This window comes from Hydractinia symbiolongicarpus, chromosome 13, assembly GCF_029227915.1.
Source record: "Hydractinia symbiolongicarpus strain clone_291-10 chromosome 13, HSymV2.1, whole genome shotgun sequence".
Classification (NCBI taxonomy): Eukaryota; Metazoa; Cnidaria; class Hydrozoa; order Anthoathecata; family Hydractiniidae; genus Hydractinia; species Hydractinia symbiolongicarpus.
This window is the reverse complement of record NC_079887.1, coordinates 12,638,280-12,656,229: the sequence shown is the minus strand read 5'-3', so window position 1 is coordinate 12,656,229 and position 17,950 is coordinate 12,638,280. Positions and strand designations below refer to the sequence as shown.

General features: G+C 32.8%; 3 protein-coding genes across 4 annotated transcripts; all 3 read left to right on the top strand.

Moving 5' to 3' along the window:
• The first annotated feature begins 134 nt into the window (after positions 1 to 134).
• Positions 135 to 6,628, top strand: LOC130623088 (uncharacterized). The gene is made up of 8 exons (XM_057438587.1): positions 135 to 1,892; positions 1,964 to 3,503; positions 3,547 to 4,630; positions 5,134 to 5,168; positions 5,516 to 5,704; positions 5,865 to 6,048; positions 6,295 to 6,348; positions 6,559 to 6,628. The coding sequence occupies exons 1-8, from the start codon at positions 135 to 137 to the stop codon at positions 6,626 to 6,628; spliced, it is 4,914 nt and encodes a 1,637-aa protein (XP_057294570.1).
• Positions 4,677 to 12,309, top strand: LOC130623004 (uncharacterized). Of its 2 annotated transcripts, XM_057438506.1 has the most exons (4): positions 4,677 to 6,077; positions 6,656 to 6,709; positions 7,232 to 7,505; positions 8,949 to 12,309. In XM_057438506.1, the coding sequence occupies exons 2-4, from the start codon at positions 6,668 to 6,670 to the stop codon at positions 8,993 to 8,995; spliced, it is 363 nt and encodes a 120-aa protein (XP_057294489.1). In that variant the 5' UTR covers positions 4,677 to 6,077; positions 6,656 to 6,667; the 3' UTR covers positions 8,996 to 12,309. The 2 variants fall into 2 exon arrangements, with proteins under 2 accessions (XP_057294489.1, XP_057294490.1); XM_057438507.1 differs by having other exon boundaries at positions 4,678 to 6,709; positions 10,836 to 12,309.
• Positions 12,310 to 12,446: 137 nt separating this feature from the next.
• Positions 12,447 to 17,886, top strand: LOC130623003 (thiosulfate:glutathione sulfurtransferase-like). The gene is made up of 5 exons (XM_057438505.1): positions 12,447 to 12,885; positions 14,939 to 15,281; positions 16,517 to 16,679; positions 16,965 to 17,038; positions 17,284 to 17,886. Exons 2-4 carry the CDS (start codon positions 14,969 to 14,971, stop codon positions 17,023 to 17,025), a joined length of 537 nt encoding a protein of 178 aa, XP_057294488.1. The 5' UTR covers positions 12,447 to 12,885; positions 14,939 to 14,968; the 3' UTR covers positions 17,026 to 17,038; positions 17,284 to 17,886.
• Positions 17,887 to 17,950: the final 64 nt, after the last annotated feature.

Genomic DNA, 17,950 nt, shown 5'->3' with positions numbered 1-17,950 from the left:
GGATATACTTTTCGGTCTTTTTTGTTACTTTGCATTTCTATTACATTACCTTAGCTGGCTAGCTAGCCAGCTAGGAGGAGAATTTCTTTGCCACATAAATTTTTATTATTTCGTTTTAAGTTGCCAGGGTTAACATGAATGTTCCTCCAGAATTTATTTTATTGGAACATAACTATGCAAATAATGTTCCCCATGAAAACGCTGTTGTGAATGTTGATCATAATTATGCAATTCCCCGCCTACATAATGATTTGGATGTTGTTGACGCGCGCAGAAGTCTTGATGTTAAACGTCACAGGGTACAAAGGGCCAATGAAACTTTAGAACAGGCCCAACAGCGTAGAGCGGCAAATGCTCTACGCCAAAATGCAAGACGAGCAGCAGAAAATGTAGAAGACGCAAACGCTCGCCAACAGGTAGATGTACAACGTCATCGTGTGAATAGAGAAAATGAATTACCCCAACAAGCTGCAGTAAGACGTAGAGCAGATGTTTTGCGTCATCGAGTAGCTAGGGCTCTGAATAGAGAAAATGAATTACCCCAACAAGCTGCAGTAAGGCGTAGAGCGGATGTTTTGCGTCATCGAGTTAGGGCTCCGCGTTTACTAAATTTAGCTAGGATTAACAATGTTTTACCTCCCACACATTCTGCAGGTGAGTTTACTATTGTGTGTGAGCATTGTCGAGCTATTAAATTTAATAATGAAAATCATTTTAAGTGTTGTCACAATGGCAAAGTGGCCCTGCCTGCTATATTACAATTTCCTGCTGAAATACGTGAATTGTTAAGCAACGACTCTGCCCAAGCTAAACAGTTTCGTAAGTATATCAGAGTATACAATAATGCATTTAGTTTTGCTTCTTTGACAGCAAACATTCGACCACCACCAGGTCATGGACCCCCCTGTTTTAGAATATGTGGTCAATTATTTCACAGGTATGGTGCTTTATTACCTGCTCAGAATGAAGTACCTAATTTTAGCCAATTGTATATTGTAGAGGCTGCAGCTGGCTTAAACATGCGTATTGAGAATCCGACACATGCTCATTGTAATCGTGAAACAATGCAGATAATTCAAGATGTTCTTAACAGGGATTCTCCATATGCTGCAGCTTATAGAAATATGGCTGAAGTGGAACGTGAAGAAACAGCCAGAGCAGCAGCAGAAAACAGACAGCCTTCCGTTGTAAGTATGGTAATGCGCGAGGGTAATGATCGCAGAAGGTATAATGCACCTCTGCATCAGGAAGTTGCTGCCATCTTTGTTGGTAATGATGGAGCACCTCCTGCTGCAAGAGATATTGTTGTTTATTTACGTAATCAACCTTTGCGGCAAATCCCTCATATATCATGCAATATTGATCCTATGATGTATCCTATTTTATTTCCACGTGGTGACCCTGGTTGGGACCAAAACATGGCCCACGTCAGGGAGCATGCAACTGGAGTAAGAAATAGGCTAACCCAGTTGGAATATTATATTTACCGCATTGCTATTAGGCGAGAATTTTCTGCCCTTCATCTAGCAGGCAAATTGATTCAGCAATTTTTAGTAGATGCATATGTTAAAGTTGAAGGCCAACGGCATGCATTTATTAGACGAAATCAAAATCAGCTTCGAGCAGAGTCCTACCAAGGACTTCTGGATTACCTCCAAAATGCTGCAGATCAACGTAACTTACAGACAGGTAATGTTGTTGTCTTGCCTTCTACCTTTTCCGGCTCACCCCGCAACATGCATCAGTTGTATCTTGATGCAATGGCATTGGTTTCAAAAAAAGGTAAGCCAGATTTGTTCTTGACTTTTACATGCAATCCAAAATGGCCAGAAATTGTTACTAATTTGTTACCTGGTCAATCTGCTTCTGATAGACCAGATTTGGTTGCAAGGGTCTTTAAATTAAATTTACTTGCTTTGTATTAGGTGTTCTGTGTGCACATGTAGATGTTATTGAATTTCAGAAGAGAGGTTTACCGCATGTTCATATGCTTTTACATCTACACAATGAGTTTAAATTACGAAATGCTGATGATATTGACTCATTAATTTGTGCACAGATTCCGGATCAAAACCAAGATGCCGAACTGTATGATATAATAAAGTCATGCATGATCCATGGGCCATGTGGCCACCTTAATAATACATCTCCGTGCATGAAAGAGGGTGAGTGTACTAAGCATTTTCCTAAGCAATTTAATGATGGAACTGTTATCAATGTAGACGGTTATCCCATGTACCATCGTCCTGATAATGGAAGAACGGTAAGAATTCGAAACTTGGATGTTGATAATAGGTGGGTTGTGCCTTATAACCCTTTTCTATGTAAAAAATATATGACACATATTAACTTGGAAGCATGTGTGTCAATTAAAAGTGTTAAGTATTTGTATAAATATGTTTACAAAGGTTATGATACTGCACATATAGAAATCAATGAGCGCATCGATCATGATGAAGTAACAACATTCTTAGATGCTAGATATGTATCTGCACCTGAAGCAACTTGGTGCCACTGTGAATTTCCTATGCATACTCAGAGTCATTCCATCATAAGACTTCCTGTTCACCTTCCAAATCACCAACAAGTGTTTTTTAGGGAAGGCAACGAGGCTGTTGCTGCTGACAGGGCTGAAAATTCTAAGACGATGTTAACAGCCTGGTTTCAATTAAATCAGCAGGACCAGCATGCACAACGATTTTTGTACACTGAAGTACCTTACCACTTTGTTTTTCGAAATACGCAACAACAAAAACGGTGGGTAGTTAGGCAACGCGGTGCTGAAAAGATAGTAAGTAGAATGTATAATGCCAGTATCCGCGAAGGTGAAAGATATTTTTTGCGTGTCCTTTTATTGCATGTCCCTGGTGCTACGTCTTTTGACGACTTAAGACATTTCGAAGAAAATTTTTATGCTTCTTTTAGGGATGCATGCTTAGCACGAGGATTGTTAGCTGATGACAATCTTTGGATTGGCACCATGAATGAGTTGGTGGAATATGCTTCTCCATCTAAAATAAGAAAAGCCTTTTCTTTTATATTGATTCACGGTGAACCGAATAACCCACATGAATTGTGGGAAACCTTCCGTGCTGCAATGATGGAGGAATACTTACGTCACCACCCTGAAGTACAGGCAGAACAAATGGTGCTAGGTAAAATTAAAGGTGTTATTCAGCAATTTGGTAAGCGTCTTACTGATTTTGGTCTTCCTGCTTTACAGGAAGCCTTTCTTGATGATTTGCCAAATGCTGAAGAAATGAGGCAGGAGGCTCTAAATATCAGGCCTTTGTTAAATGCTGAGCAACTTCATGTAGCCGATTCTATTCTAAATGCTGTCATCAATAATAACATTAATGTTGCCAATATTTTCTTCCTAGATGGGCCAGGTGGCACAGGTAAAACTTTTACATATAATTACATTATTAAGGAAGTTATTGCGAGAAATCTGTGTGTTGCTACTTGTGCCTGGACAGGTATTGCTGCTACATTATTGCAGAATGGTAAGACTGCATTCTCTTTTCAAGTTAATAGTCCCTGTTTTAGACGGTTGTACATGTAATATAAAACCCAATAGTGACCATGCAGCATTTTTAAGAAGACAGGACATCATTATATTTGATGAAGCCAGCATGATACCTAAATATGCTTTGGAAGCAATTGACAGAATGTTTAGGGATATATGTAATAGTGAAATTCCCTTTGCAGGTAAAGTTTTTCTTTTGGGAGGAGATTTCCGTCAAGTACTGCCTGTTGTCAGAAGAGCTGGACCTGCACAAATTGTAGAAGTTTGTTTAAAAAGCTCAGTACTTTGGCCCTTGACTCGAATTTTTCACCTCCACACGAACATGAGAGCTGGAGATGGAGAGCAAGTCTTTGCTGAATTTCTTTTAAACCTTGGTAGTGGTCAGGTGCCACAAAAACCAGATGATCCAAATCAAGGTTGCATTGAAATTCCACATAAATGTGTGCTGCAACCTAATGAAAATATTGTTACTTTTATTTTTAGTGAATTTGATCATATGGAATTTTCACGTTGTGTCATATTAACTCCAACCAACGAAGAAGCGTTGGAAATGAATGAACAGATTTTGAATCAGATTCCTGGCGATACCCGTACGTATTACAGTATCGACTCTGCTGTTTCGGATGATCAAGAAGAAATTGATTTATATCCAATAGAGTTTATTAATTCCTTAACTCCAAGTGGTATGCCACCACATCAATTGAATGTCAAAGCTGGATGTGTTGTAATGTTGTTGAGAAATCTGTCCCTTAAAGACGGTCTTTGTAATGGTACAAGGTTAATGGTTCGTAATCTGCGTGCAAATGTTATCGATTGTGAAATTCGTACTGGTATTCGTAGAGGTGATCGTGTCATAATTCCGAGAGTGTCCCTCTGTCCAAATGATACAAATCTACCCTTTCAAATTAAACGCACCCAATTTCCTTTAAGACTGTCTTACGCATTGACTATAAATAAGAGTCAGGGCCAAACTTTTGAGAAATTTTTACGTAGACCTTGCTTTAGTCATGGCCAACTTTATGTTGCATTTTCACGTGCTCGGTCATTCCAAGCAGTAAAGGTACAGATTGTTAATACTTTTAAGCAAGGTTATGTAGGAGATAGGTGTTTTACAAAAAATATTGTTTTTCCACAAGTATTATAATTTTTCATGTTTTGCTTTGATGCAACACTAAGTTTTCAAGTATTGGTTAGTGTTATGTTGCCTGTAACATTACCCTGCAATCACATAATTTTAATAAGCAACTTACAATTTTGATTTGGTGCTTATCAAAGTTGTGTATTGCCTACGTGACCATTATATGATGGGTTTCAGGTGTTCTCATGCCTTAATAGGTGTGTTGACAGTGTTAGCATGTTCTGTCTCTAGCTTTAATCGGAGATAGTTTCTCAACTTCAATGATTAAAGTGTGTGTTTACGCCTGAACAAGTGCCGCGTCTACTTGATCTTTGTGGCACACAGTTGTCGCACGCGGTGTTGCTAAACTAAATTGTATATCCTCTTAGAAGAACCTCTATCTCCTACACTGTAAAATATTGTTGTCCACTGCCTGTGAGAATTTGCGTCATATTTTATTGTGCAAATGTATGTTTTTCTTCTCTCATAGGTGGGGTGCGAAATCCAATGGCTTACCTTCTCGAGGTGCACCCCGTTACGTCAATTTTAGCTGGATTTATAAATAAACAAATTTTTCGAGCTCGCAATTATATAAACATAATTTAATTTAAGGGTGATTAAATTTAAAACTTTGTAGCCCTTTCTAACTTAAAGAACTTTATTCTACTAAATTCACTTTTTTAAAGTCCAGTTAAAGTTCACAAACTGAAAGCCAGGGTTGCCTTAGAGGTATTCTGTTTGCAGGAATTATATATCGTCTCCCTTTACTTAAGGCAATCAATATTTATGTAACTGTATATGTATATTCAGTTGTGCAAATTATGTCTTCCTTATATTCATGCAACTTTATTTAAATAATAATTTATTTTTAGGCTACCTAAAAATGTCACTTTATAAAAAGTTTGGCAGTGAAAACACTGCTGCTTCACCACGACTATCGTCTGGAAGCGAAACATCCACAACAACAGCAGTAACAGCGTCACTTGCAACATCAGTTGCCACAACAACTACAGCTGCAACAACAACAACCACAGCGACAACGACAACAACACCTGCATCAAGTCAGAAAAACCTTAGCACGATAAGGCACCCTTTTATTACCATACCATAAGTTCTAATTCTCTCACATATTCTCATCACATTGTTGCATTGAAAAAATTGAGTCTTATATTTATATATTTAAGTTCATTTTTATATAGTATAATCTTTTTCGTATTTTAGGATCTATCTTACAAAGCATACCTGCGGTGTCGCAGAGGCAACCCAGGACCCAGGTCAAGGGCGTCATACCTTGTGTGGCGTCGCCTCGGGGGCAGGGACCGCGAGGGCTTCCGCTGGCGGGAGCAGCCTGGGCATCCTACTCGCGAAGAAGGGGCGAAATCGATCCTGATACAACAGGGGATGTGTTCTATTAAGGTGGAATACCGTTGATCGGTAACCACTTTCATATATACTTTAAAATACTTTAATTGATTTTGAAATATTTCACTCCCCTGTGTGTCAGTGATCGATATTACTTGCGTTTCAATTGTATTTATTTTTTATTATCTCTTTAATATTGTTCCATAATTTTTCCAGTTTTGACATGTAGTTTGCATTAAATTTCATCTCTTTATAAGTCTTCTCTCAAAGTTTGCTTACTTTTTCATAGTTTCGCATTAAAGTCAATTTTTGATCATCAATATTTTGCAGATAAAGTAATAGTGTTTGTATAGTCTGATGCATAGTTAGTATCAATATTTTTAATATTTATATCTTATTTCCAAAAATTTGATACTTAAAAAACTTTTGTCAAAAATTAAGAAACTATGTTTGCTGCCTATTAGCGTATTTTTGTTTTTTCTTCATACCGTTAAGTTGTTATTATAGTACAGTTATAGTACAGTTATAGTTGTTTTAATAATTGATAATATAGAGAGTTTTTTATTTACTATTACCCGGCCATTGTATTCTTCCCTGAACCTATCAATTTTGTATCTGCATAAGTGTTGATTTTTTCCTTTTTTTTGTAGATAACATCAAAAATGAATTTCTGCTTTAGAAATTTAAGGCCGGAATTATGTAAGGTATGTTTTTCTTTCTACGTTTCTTCGTCACTGATGGCTTACCCCGGCGTTTCGACGCCGGGTTTACCCGGCTAGTATAACTATATTTCTAAACTTTTTTTTATACTTGGAATCTGCTAAACTTTTTTTAAAAGCTTTATGACACTACTCCTTTAATAAATATATGTAGGAGATTTACAAAATATTTGCAGCAACAGACGTTTAAAGCAATATAAATAATATCAATATAGCCTGTTTGGAAGAGATTCCAGTGCTTTTACTATAATATAAATAAGGTTCTTTAAGAAAGGGCGTTAGTAGTGCGTTCTTGCAACAGATAAGATTTTTGTGGATGGTGATTAGCATATATGTTTGATGTTAGGAATATTTACTTGGTAGGTATGCTTTTTAGAAATTATAAATATGCCTGTAGTTTTTTTTATAAAACCTGAGTAATTGAGTTGGAAATATGGTTATCACATTTAGAAAACTTTTTTACTTTAAGACTGCATAAAGAAAGACCTTTTATATGTTTTTCTATAGTTATCAGTGAAAATGACAGAAGATGTAGATGTTTTTATTAATCCCTTTGCAGCAGGAGTACGCAGTAATGCTGATGTTATTATGATCGTAGAAGAATGGGAGTTACATTTGCATTCACAGATATTAAGTGATGGCTCACCAGTCTTTAAAACAATGTTGGATGTAAATTTTGTTGAAGGAATAAGCAAAAGAGTTGAATTGAAGAATAAGAAAGCTAGATATGTTATTGAATTTTTGAAATTCTTTTACCCATCACTTGGTGCGACTGTTAACGGTATGTAGAATTGAGTTATTTGTTAGTACATCGGACTTGCCTTTTATGAGCTTTACCATGGGAAAAATTTAGTTGAATTATTAAATTTCCATTTGGCGAATAACAAAAAAATATGGGAATTATTGTTTATTCGAGGAATGACGAGAAGTTGCTTTTACATAAGTGAGACAAACAACTGTAAGGTATAAATAACAAATATGTCACGAAATATCACCTATATCGGTTGAATTTTAAATGGGTTTTTAATTTTTATACACTAAAGGAGAAATAATTTTACACATTTTGGTATAGCTTATTTTTGGAATTAAAAAAAAGTCATGTCATGTCTGTCCTAACAATGAATCCTTATTAATAAGAACACTAATTATTAAAAAAAAATCCGACAGGCTTATCCCATAAAAAGCATGTAAATATTTAAGTATAAGTACTAGTTATCGCGTGATTCCAAGATGAAATACGAAAAACTTTTTCCAATCATATAGACAACAGTCGAATTACCCAGAAACGCAAAAAAAACACAGGAAAAAGAAAAATAAAAGTTAATTTAATGTGAATATAATGTAATTACTTTAGTTGCGTAAGTTGCTTTTTTAAAGAAATGAAAATATGAAACATTTTCGTAAAGATGTTTATTAGCCGTCGTCGTAGAAAATTGATGACAATATAATCGCATTTATATGTCACAGAGAAACAGAGAGAATTAAAAGGAAAAAAGAATGTCAAAATTTATTGTGAAAAAATAATAAAAAAGTAACTTTGTTACTTCATTACCAGTTGATTCGACAGTGCATTTTTTGTTTATATATATACAGTAGACGTCCGTTACTTCGAATGCCGCTTAATTCCAACATTCCATTATTTCGAACAAATTGCCATGCCCCTTGAGTTTGGTTTAATAAAGTCTTATATTTTGAGCTGCTTAATTCGAACTCCGATAATTCGAACATTTCGCTAATTCGAACAATTTTTTAGTCCCAAGGCTACATTATGCTCGTTAATTCGAACTTTTGTGCATCGATAAATAAAATTTTAGGGAAAATGAACAAAAGTTTTCAATTTATCAATTAAATTGGCAATTCCAATAAAATGAAGTTTACAAGGAATTTGGAGGCCTTGCCCATCGGCAGGCAAACAACGTTAAAAGATTTTCATAAAAATCTGTAGTAAAATTGTAATTAAAGCATAAAACCTTTAAACGTTTATTAAAATTCTTGTTTTTTCTGAACTTTCGATAATCCGAACATTCGTTAATTCGAATAAATAATTTAGTCCCTTGCGTGTTCGAATTAACGGACGTCTACTGTAGCTGAAAATAATATTCGCCTAGATGAGTAAAAGAAGCAAAAAAGTAAAAAAGAGATATTATTTTAGTGTGATAAACATTTTTAATGTGTCAATATTGAATATGAAAGTTATAACGTAACATTGTTATCTTTTATTCAGGATACATGCCAATGAAATTAGAGATAAAATTGCGTTTTGATAGGTAATGCTTCAAGTAAAAATGTACACATTTTAAAGATAAAAATCTATTTACCTTGATTTGTCACAAACAACCAAATATTTTTGCATGGATGTGCAAAAGCTCTGCCTGATGAAGATTCAGTGTATAATAAGGAGTTTGTTAAAAAATGCACTTGTTAAATTTTATCACTTCATTTGTTTGAGTATGTACATCGAAATTTACATTGAAAGCAATAAAAAAAATTGGGAAGAAGTTCTCATGCTTTGTGACGAGTATGATGTAACCTGGATTAAACACCACATTGAAAAATTCTTGCTCAGCGAAGAGATAAATGATAAGAGGAGGCTGTTTATTTTCTTTACCTGTCTGAGGTTCATGACCTGCTTGATTTGAAGAAGAAGCTTTTCGCAGACGAATGTTATTTTTGCTGGGTGTGTATGGAAAAGTGTCCTCAATTCGATATGCTAACATTGGATACGAAAGCATGTATCTTTCAACAAAGGCTGAAACTGAAGTTTAAAGAGAAGAATAAACATTGTTATTCTCATTATGAAGAAGATAAATTAATAAATTTTGTAATGGTGTTGGCACGAAAGGATTAATAATTTAAAGTAATTAATTTTATGTAAAACTACTTTTCGCAATCTTGATTTTGTAAAAATTTGTTCTCTAAAAAATCCAGTATTGACCAATGACTAAATTCAAGTGAAATATTTGTGCTACTCATTTGCACAAACAGGAGCCATTTTTCTTGCTGTCTAATTTTTTACTTTTGAGCTTTTAATTGATTGACTATCTAAGCCATTTCCAGCAATGACATTTTGATAAAAATGATTTACCTGAATAGATTTACATATGGGTAAGTTCTTTGTAACATACAGACAATAGAAATTAATTACTCATTGTTATAGTAAGTAATGGTTTTTTTATTCTTAATATATCATATACAATTTATTTTTTATAAAATTTGTAAGGGAATGTAAAATACTCTTATGGTATTTTCATTTTAAACGAAAATGCATCACATTATTTTAGCATAATATCGTTATTAGGTTTTAACATGATTTTTGAAAGAAAAAAATTATTTGTAAGTATTCTTTGTAAAGATTTAGTTATTGTCTGTAAGACTATCTCTATGGTGTGCAGTAATCGCACCTTCTACTTCTAGTAGACATTTCGTACCAGAGGTATTTTCATTTTCTTTCGAAATATGCAGATATTTTCGATTTCAAGAGTTCAATTTCTTAAACCATTGGTTAAATAGTAGGAGTACTATCAAATCCGGGAGATGCATGGGAATTTGGATGCAACACTTTACAAGATGTTTTAAAATTGTGTTACTTATGTCATGCTAAAGAGTGATACAAAAAAAACTATATCATTTGATAAGTTCTTCTAAATACTCTTCCGTCCAAAAAATTTAAACAATCAATTGATTTCACAGAATAAGACGAATAGGGTGAAAGAATTTCTCTGATGATTTTCCGAAAATGTTGATGTAAACTTGTTTTTGTATGATTTTTGAGAACCATACTACTGCAACGATACGTACACCTTTTATTAGAAATACCTTTTTGGGTACAAGAGCTTGATTAATCCTGCTGAAGTAGCCTGAAAATCTTTTCAGCAGGAAAACTACCATTTAAATTGTGCGTTTTGAATGTGTTTGTATTTCTAGAATTCTTATAAATAGACCTTTTCGTATCATCAACAACAACCTGACTCTTCCATAAAATTCTTTTTTGTGTATTTTTTTATTTTAAAACTAACGTACTGTCTTACCTCAAGTAAGCACGGCGCTAATTAAATTTTCATGTTTTAAGATGCAGCGCTAATAACAGCTTACTTCGTATTCAAAATTATAGATGCTGCTACCAATATCAGCGTTTATTAGAGGACGCTAATAAAATGGCAGCGATATATGGAGAAAATATGGTAATCTTCGAACCAAGGTTGCACATTTTATTGTATGTTGATACAACCTCTTATTCTGCTTTCGGAAAACCTTTTCAGGAATCAAAAATGTAAAAGACCATTTTGTAGCGATGAATATTACTGGCATTTATTTGTTATGAGGAAATCTATTATTTTTCTGGACTACAATTAAAGGTAGAAGTTTAAGCAGTTACAATATAGCAAGAAAGAAAATCATGTGAGAGTGTAAAATATGTAAAACAACTCCTTCACCTGTGTGCTACTAGTTAAAGGTAGCAGCACTCTTGACTGCCCAGCATATCACAGTGTAGCTGCCAAGAAAAGTATATGATCTCTTATATTTGTGAAAATTCATTGATTACCGGAATAAGTAAGTCCAGAGGCTCTTAATCGACCAAGGAAGGTATGTTCTCTTATATTTACAAATTTGGAGGTCGTAGATAGTCACATTTCTTTTTCAAGTATGTTCTAAAATAATTTAAAAGTTTTGTTTCAATATGTTGATCGTTCATGCCAAGTTTCATGTTTTGCTAAAGAGCACGAAATCACTGGCTTGTTTATTTTATTGTGATATTTTTCTTTTCTTTATTTTATATTTAGAAAAATTGCATTCCAACAAATAATAGCTTTTTGGTTGGTTGCGCAAAGATATTTTGTTGCTGGAATTTTGCTTCTCAAGAAATTTTTAACGTAATACAGTATTCATAATATTTCAATATCCATTTTTACTACGCAAAATACAGTGACAGGAATACACATACTGAAATGAAAACAAGGTTAGTTTACGGACAATTTAAATTTCCAGCCAAGTTGTGCACACATAGTTTGCTTATCTTTACTATTATTTCTCACATTAAAGGTTTTCTAGTGAACTATAAACGTTTTGTTAGAGAACTTAAAAATGTTTATTTTTTACCTATTGGGTATTAAATTAAAAAAAGAAAAACGTCCCATTACATTTACTTTTATTAGCAAAATCGTTTGCCGTATTTGGCCCGTTCATTTTGTAAAGAGAACCCCAAAATTTTGTCCCATTTATACTTTGTCCTGCGATAAGTAACTAGACTAACTTTTTGTTTACAACTGTTCACCATTTTAGTCAATTATTTTTATACAAGTATACAAATCTTTATTTATTTATATTTTGTTCCAACTATTACAACAAGTATATAATTTTACATCAACCTTTTATCAAAAAAGTGATATAAATTTCTACGCTATTATTTTAGTAGCTGACCTCCAGGCTTTTAACACTAATTTATTTGTATTAAAAACCTTATTGTAACTTCCAGTTTTATTAGATTCTATTTGCTATGTAAAATTGTACGCGTATCCACTGCGAAATACCTGACTTCTTTGACTAATGTAATGTAATTTGTGGAGAAAAAAAGTGGTTAAGTCAAACTCTGTGGAGATTTGTTTACACATTTGTGGTAATAACATTTTTTTGTTTTTATAAGTTTGTTAGGATCAATAATAAGCTGCAATATCAATTTTAAAATAATTTTTAAAAAATAGAGATTTGTAGAACTAAATTTTATTGTTGAAAATTGTTGTTTCATAAAAAAAAATCTATAAACCACAAAATTTTCTTTTCAATGACTTTATTGATTTTACACATCACAAAAATGTTTTGTTGTCTTTCAGCTGGAATAGAACAAAATACTTTATTTTTGTATGTTGAAATCATTGTGTCAATTCTCGGAAATGAGGTAAATCTTTGTTCATTGTGAATGAGTATAATGAACAGAACAATGCTATTGACATTATCTTTTAATCTAATTTAATGAAACGCAGGTAATAAACATTTTGTTCTTATGATGGAAGTAAAATATTCACATAACATGTATGTTGTTGGTAAACTGCTTTGATAATTTCATTGATTTATAATTCTTATCTATTTAAATTGTTAGGAAAGCTTTTTAACTTGAAAACTAAAATAATCACTGATATTGTTTACACGTAAAGATTTGACCCCAGGTGAGTTAAGTTTTTGTCCAGTTTCATTTCAAGTTGTTGTGAGTGAAAAATGTGTTCAAGGATGTCGTGTTTTTCTTCACTAAAGTTTAAGGATATCCTGCACTGCTAAAATATATTACACATAACGGTATATTCTTTAAAATAGATTGTAAAGATGTAACCACAACGTACAATATATTATACAATATTGTGGCTTTAAAGCTCACAAGTTTTTTTGAATCAAATCAGTTTGATTTGCAGAAACTAGTGGCAAGTTCCTACTGAATCAATTTTACAAGAATGCCTCTTTTGTTTTCTTGCACTTTAAGCATTATTGAGAAAATTGGTGAATTACTTATATCCTTATTTATAAGTGTACAGAATTTTACACTAGTTACTTCAATTGATTGTACCATGTTTCGTACAATATATTGCAACAGTTAAAACGGTATATTTTTATTAGTTTAATAAAATGAATATTTGGAAAGAACCCAATAGGGTTAAAGTTTGTAATTAGTAAACATTGTTTAATTCTAGCCCCATCGTTCTCTCTGAAAAACGAGTTTGTGTTAGCTTAACACATTTTTTGTATATATGTGTTTGTGTGTTAAAATCACTTTTTTCATATACTTCAGATAAATTTACATGTCTAGTGTTTTGTGAAGGCTTTATAGGAAATATCTGCCTACAATTGCTTATAATTGTGATGCTGGAAGAAGTTTGCTTGAGTTTTTTGTGTGTAGGTTAAATATTTTTTCCAGGATTTATATTTTGCTAAATTTTCGCAATAATTAACAAAATGTTTAACCAAAAAAAATCATTAATTTTTTGGAATCAGAAATATTTATGGGAAGACGAACTCGTTTCCCTCCACGAAAAAAACTGTTTTTGCCAATCTTGAACTAAAGTACCCAGAATTTTTTGTTCCCTTAAAGTATTTACGTATTATAATAGCTAATAGGTTTGAAAAAGTATGATCTCACTGCAAACATAATAATGTATCTTTTGCAGCATAAGTTTGAATTGGTCTGTGTAGACTACTTTCATGAAAGAAATATTTGCAGAATATTGCAGAATTAAAGTGTGCTAATAGAACCTTGTAAAGTGTGGCATAAGTAATTGTGAATGACCATCATTTTTTGAAGTTTGGAGATTGAACTATTGTTTACTTAGTCTAATGTAAATTTGTACTGATTTTACAGAAAAAATTGCAAGCGAGTGAGAAATAAGGTGTCATACCAAATAAAAATTGCAGTATGTAAGTATGTAAGGAAATTTGGAAGAAACAATTCGGATTTTTTTCCTCCACCATACGTTTTTTTTTTATCCCTTACATAATTTAAGGTGTTTTAAAATTCATATATTAATTTACACATTTGTGTGTTACTGAAATAATTCTTCAGAAAGTATAATAGCTAAATGAATTTTGGATGCATGTTTGCATGGTCATATGCCGCTACTGCTTCGCTTCATTTTATTTTGCGCGATTAATATGATGTCGGCATAAACAAAGTTTTATAGGGGTTGCCTCTTTACTTTGCTGCCCCCTTCCGCCCACGACTCTAAATATTTTTATTAAAAAAAGGTTTCAAAAAATGGTCTAGATTTTCTTTATAAAGGTAGAAGTTCTTATTATGACATATCATCCTGTTAATTATATTTCTATTAAAGACGTTTTAGATGACTCTGACACCTTGAAATGTAGCGACGCGCATAGATGGTCAAATACGTCGCACTTGTAAAGCCCTCCTTTCCCGTTTGTATGCACCTTTGTGTTTTTAGTTTGACCCATCTCCCCCAATAGCGTAGATCCTTCATGGATGGCTCTTACATCAATGTGAAATACACCAAAAATTATTACCCGAGATTTCCAGTGATGAAGACAAAATTAATTCCAGTGTAGATGTCTCTGGCTTTAATGTATGTTACAGCTACAAGATGTTCATTTGTGATTATTTCCATTTTAATTATACAAAGACGAAGTAGTAGCAGTGAAAATATGGGCTATATGTTGCTTTTTTGTATTAATATATGCTGCTAATTTTTGCATTATCACATTTTCTTTCCTCAATAGTTATAATAGTTATAAAAAACACTGTAAAAGATGAACATTGTTTCAAGACAGTTAACATCCATATCTATTAAAAACACATTGTCACGTGTTATTAATAAAAGGAGCTTACATTGGCATTTCATGAATTGGTTTCCGTTGGAAACAAAAAGAAATATATTTATCCAGAAAATAAGCGAGTGCAAGTTCAATAGAAAATACACAAATGACTTTTATAGTGACATTGAAGTTACTAGTGGTTCTCTGAGTAAAATTTTAAACACTGAAGATATAACATTGTTTGATGTCAGAAGTAGTGATGAAGTGGCAGCATTCGGTATGATTCCTGAAGCAAAACATATTCCAAGTATGTATTTTCCTACTTGTTTATAATTTCATTTATCTTTGTAATTTTTGAGTTTTAGGCTTAGTTATTTCTAACCGAATTCATATCATTGAATAAGTATGATTTGTAATGACTTGTATGGCAACGTACTAGGATGTCATTATTGGTGCCGCTTTCCATGATACATGACCACAACCTTGTGCTAATTATGTTTGTTTATTTTTGCCCATATACAGCAGTTCCTGATGAAAAAATGCAGTTTTTGATTGTGGCAATTTTGCAAGGATATAAGACAACTCTGCAATAAATTACAATTAAAAAAGGTTTATTAAATCGATTTATTAGACATTTGCAAAATACTTACAAAACGAATATAAAAAACTTGCTTTGACCAAAAGATACGCCTTTTATATACATCAGCAACTATTTTATAACAGGTATTTGTCACAAATAAGGTTAAAAATAAGGCAGGCATTGATTGCATGGGTATAGGCAGTTATTGAAATAAATTCAAAAATTTAGTGTAGATATTTTTAGTTACACCACAACCTTTCTAATTCACGTCGGCACATGGCAGATGCCGAGGTGAATGCTTAGGTGATTTGGAAAGAAAAAGTTCAAGTCATAAATATTTTGCCAAGGCGAATTTTTTCTTCGTAATTTATAGAATCCTTTAATTTTCTTGAATATATTGTAAATATATAGAAAGTATAAATAGAAAAGCGGTAAAAAGTAGTCCTTGCATGCACGAATTTTTGAAGATCTTAAAAGTGATTTCTGAGCATATTGCTTATTTACCCTAAATAGAATTAAAGTAGTTTAAATGTAAACAAGCTGGCTTGGAAAAGAAAAGCTTGAATTTAAAATGCAATATGCTGACATCAGACACTAAAATAAAAGTTCATATCACTGTTTTTGCCGACGTGAAATCGCGGATTGCCAAGGCGAATCATAAAAACAAAAATTCACGTCGACATTTTTTACAGACATGAAATGGGTAAATGCCGACGCGAAACAGTATAATAGAAGTTCGCGCGGCAAAAAGTTGACGACGCAAAAAGGTATATTCAGAGTAATCATTTAATGTCAATTCGGATGAACGCAAAGCATAATTTTTTAGGTAAATTGACAATTTCAAAAGTCATTACAATGTGTATTATTATATACACTTCCAAACTTAATTTACTTGAAATTTAGTGTGAGAGTGTTAGGCTTCTTTTAGTTTCATTTTTATAATGTTAAAATCTCTTTTTCAGTGGATGAAATGGAATTTGCTTTAAATCTATCCGAAGATGTTTTTGAGAAGAAATATGGTTTTCCAAAACCACCAGATGATGGTACTAATGTTATATTTTATTGTCAAGCAGGCGTAAGAAGTTTGCATACATTAGTGATGGCGCAAAGCCTTGGCATGGAAAAGTTAGTCCTAGTTTCTTTTCTCTTTTGGCAATTTTTCGTTAGGTATTTGAATGAACGTACAAAAACGTAAATATTTTTTTATTTACACTGGAAACATTTTCTATCTGAGGGAAGTTGGTCTACGTTATTTCATTTGCTGAACGACAATTTCCCATATTTCAATGTTTCGGAATTTTTGGGCAGTAAATTTGTAATTGTATTCCATTGATCTATCATCCTGTGCGTCTGTCGTTAATAAAGTTCTAAATAAAGTTGTGAATGGTCGTGTTTTTATTTAACTTGTAGGGCAAGACATTTATCTGGTGGTTATATTGCGTGGAAAGAACACTCGGAGGCAGCGATGTAACAGTATATACCTGGTGGTTTAAATAAGTTCCAAAGCAGTATTTTAGTTTCCAAATGCTATTGAGTTTTTCGCTGTTTTTAGATTGTAGTGATTAGTTCACATTCTTTTTGTCAATAGTTGGAAGATGTTTCAGATGTTGGATGTACCTACACAATACTTTATATTACTTCACTGCATCATGTTTTTAATAATCTTATGAAGTTATTAAGCTTTATTCAATTGAATTTACGTTAATTAACTTGTTAAACTTTTTCATAGGCAACATCCATGGACAAGAACTTGCAAGGGCGAACCGCAAGCTTAAAATAACCCTTTTATACTGAATCATTAAATATTCTAAAATTTCTACACTTAAGACATTCTTAAAAAATAGTTAACATGTGCATGAAGGCCGATCTCTGTTAGAGTACCATCCGTAAGCTACATAAATACCATTTTTTGGCTCCTTATTCCTGTATGGCGGCTTTATTTTCGAAATGCTGACTGTATCTGCAGTCTTCGTCTCGCAAATTAATTGCACGAATTTGGTACAAACTTATAGTTAACTCAAGATGTTGATGTTGTATTCTGCATTGTTTTATACATTTGTTTTTATCGTTTCATTGAGCAATTCCTAATGCAACGAGGACCTAAGCATTTGATTTATTTTATCATTATGCTGGATAATCTTTAACTATGCAGTAACTTGTTGCATAGTTAAAGACTATCCAGCATAGTTTTAACAACTTGTCAGCTATATTGTTACTATTGTGTAAACTATTTGTAAATGTTATATTTAATATTTATATCAATTCTATCTAATTTTACTGTACAAAAATATCATAGAGAACTTTATCGAAATTATAAGAATCTTGAAATGGCCATTTTCATTATACCATTTGTTTGTACTCTAAGCCGTGACCATTTGCAATATCATTTGTACTCT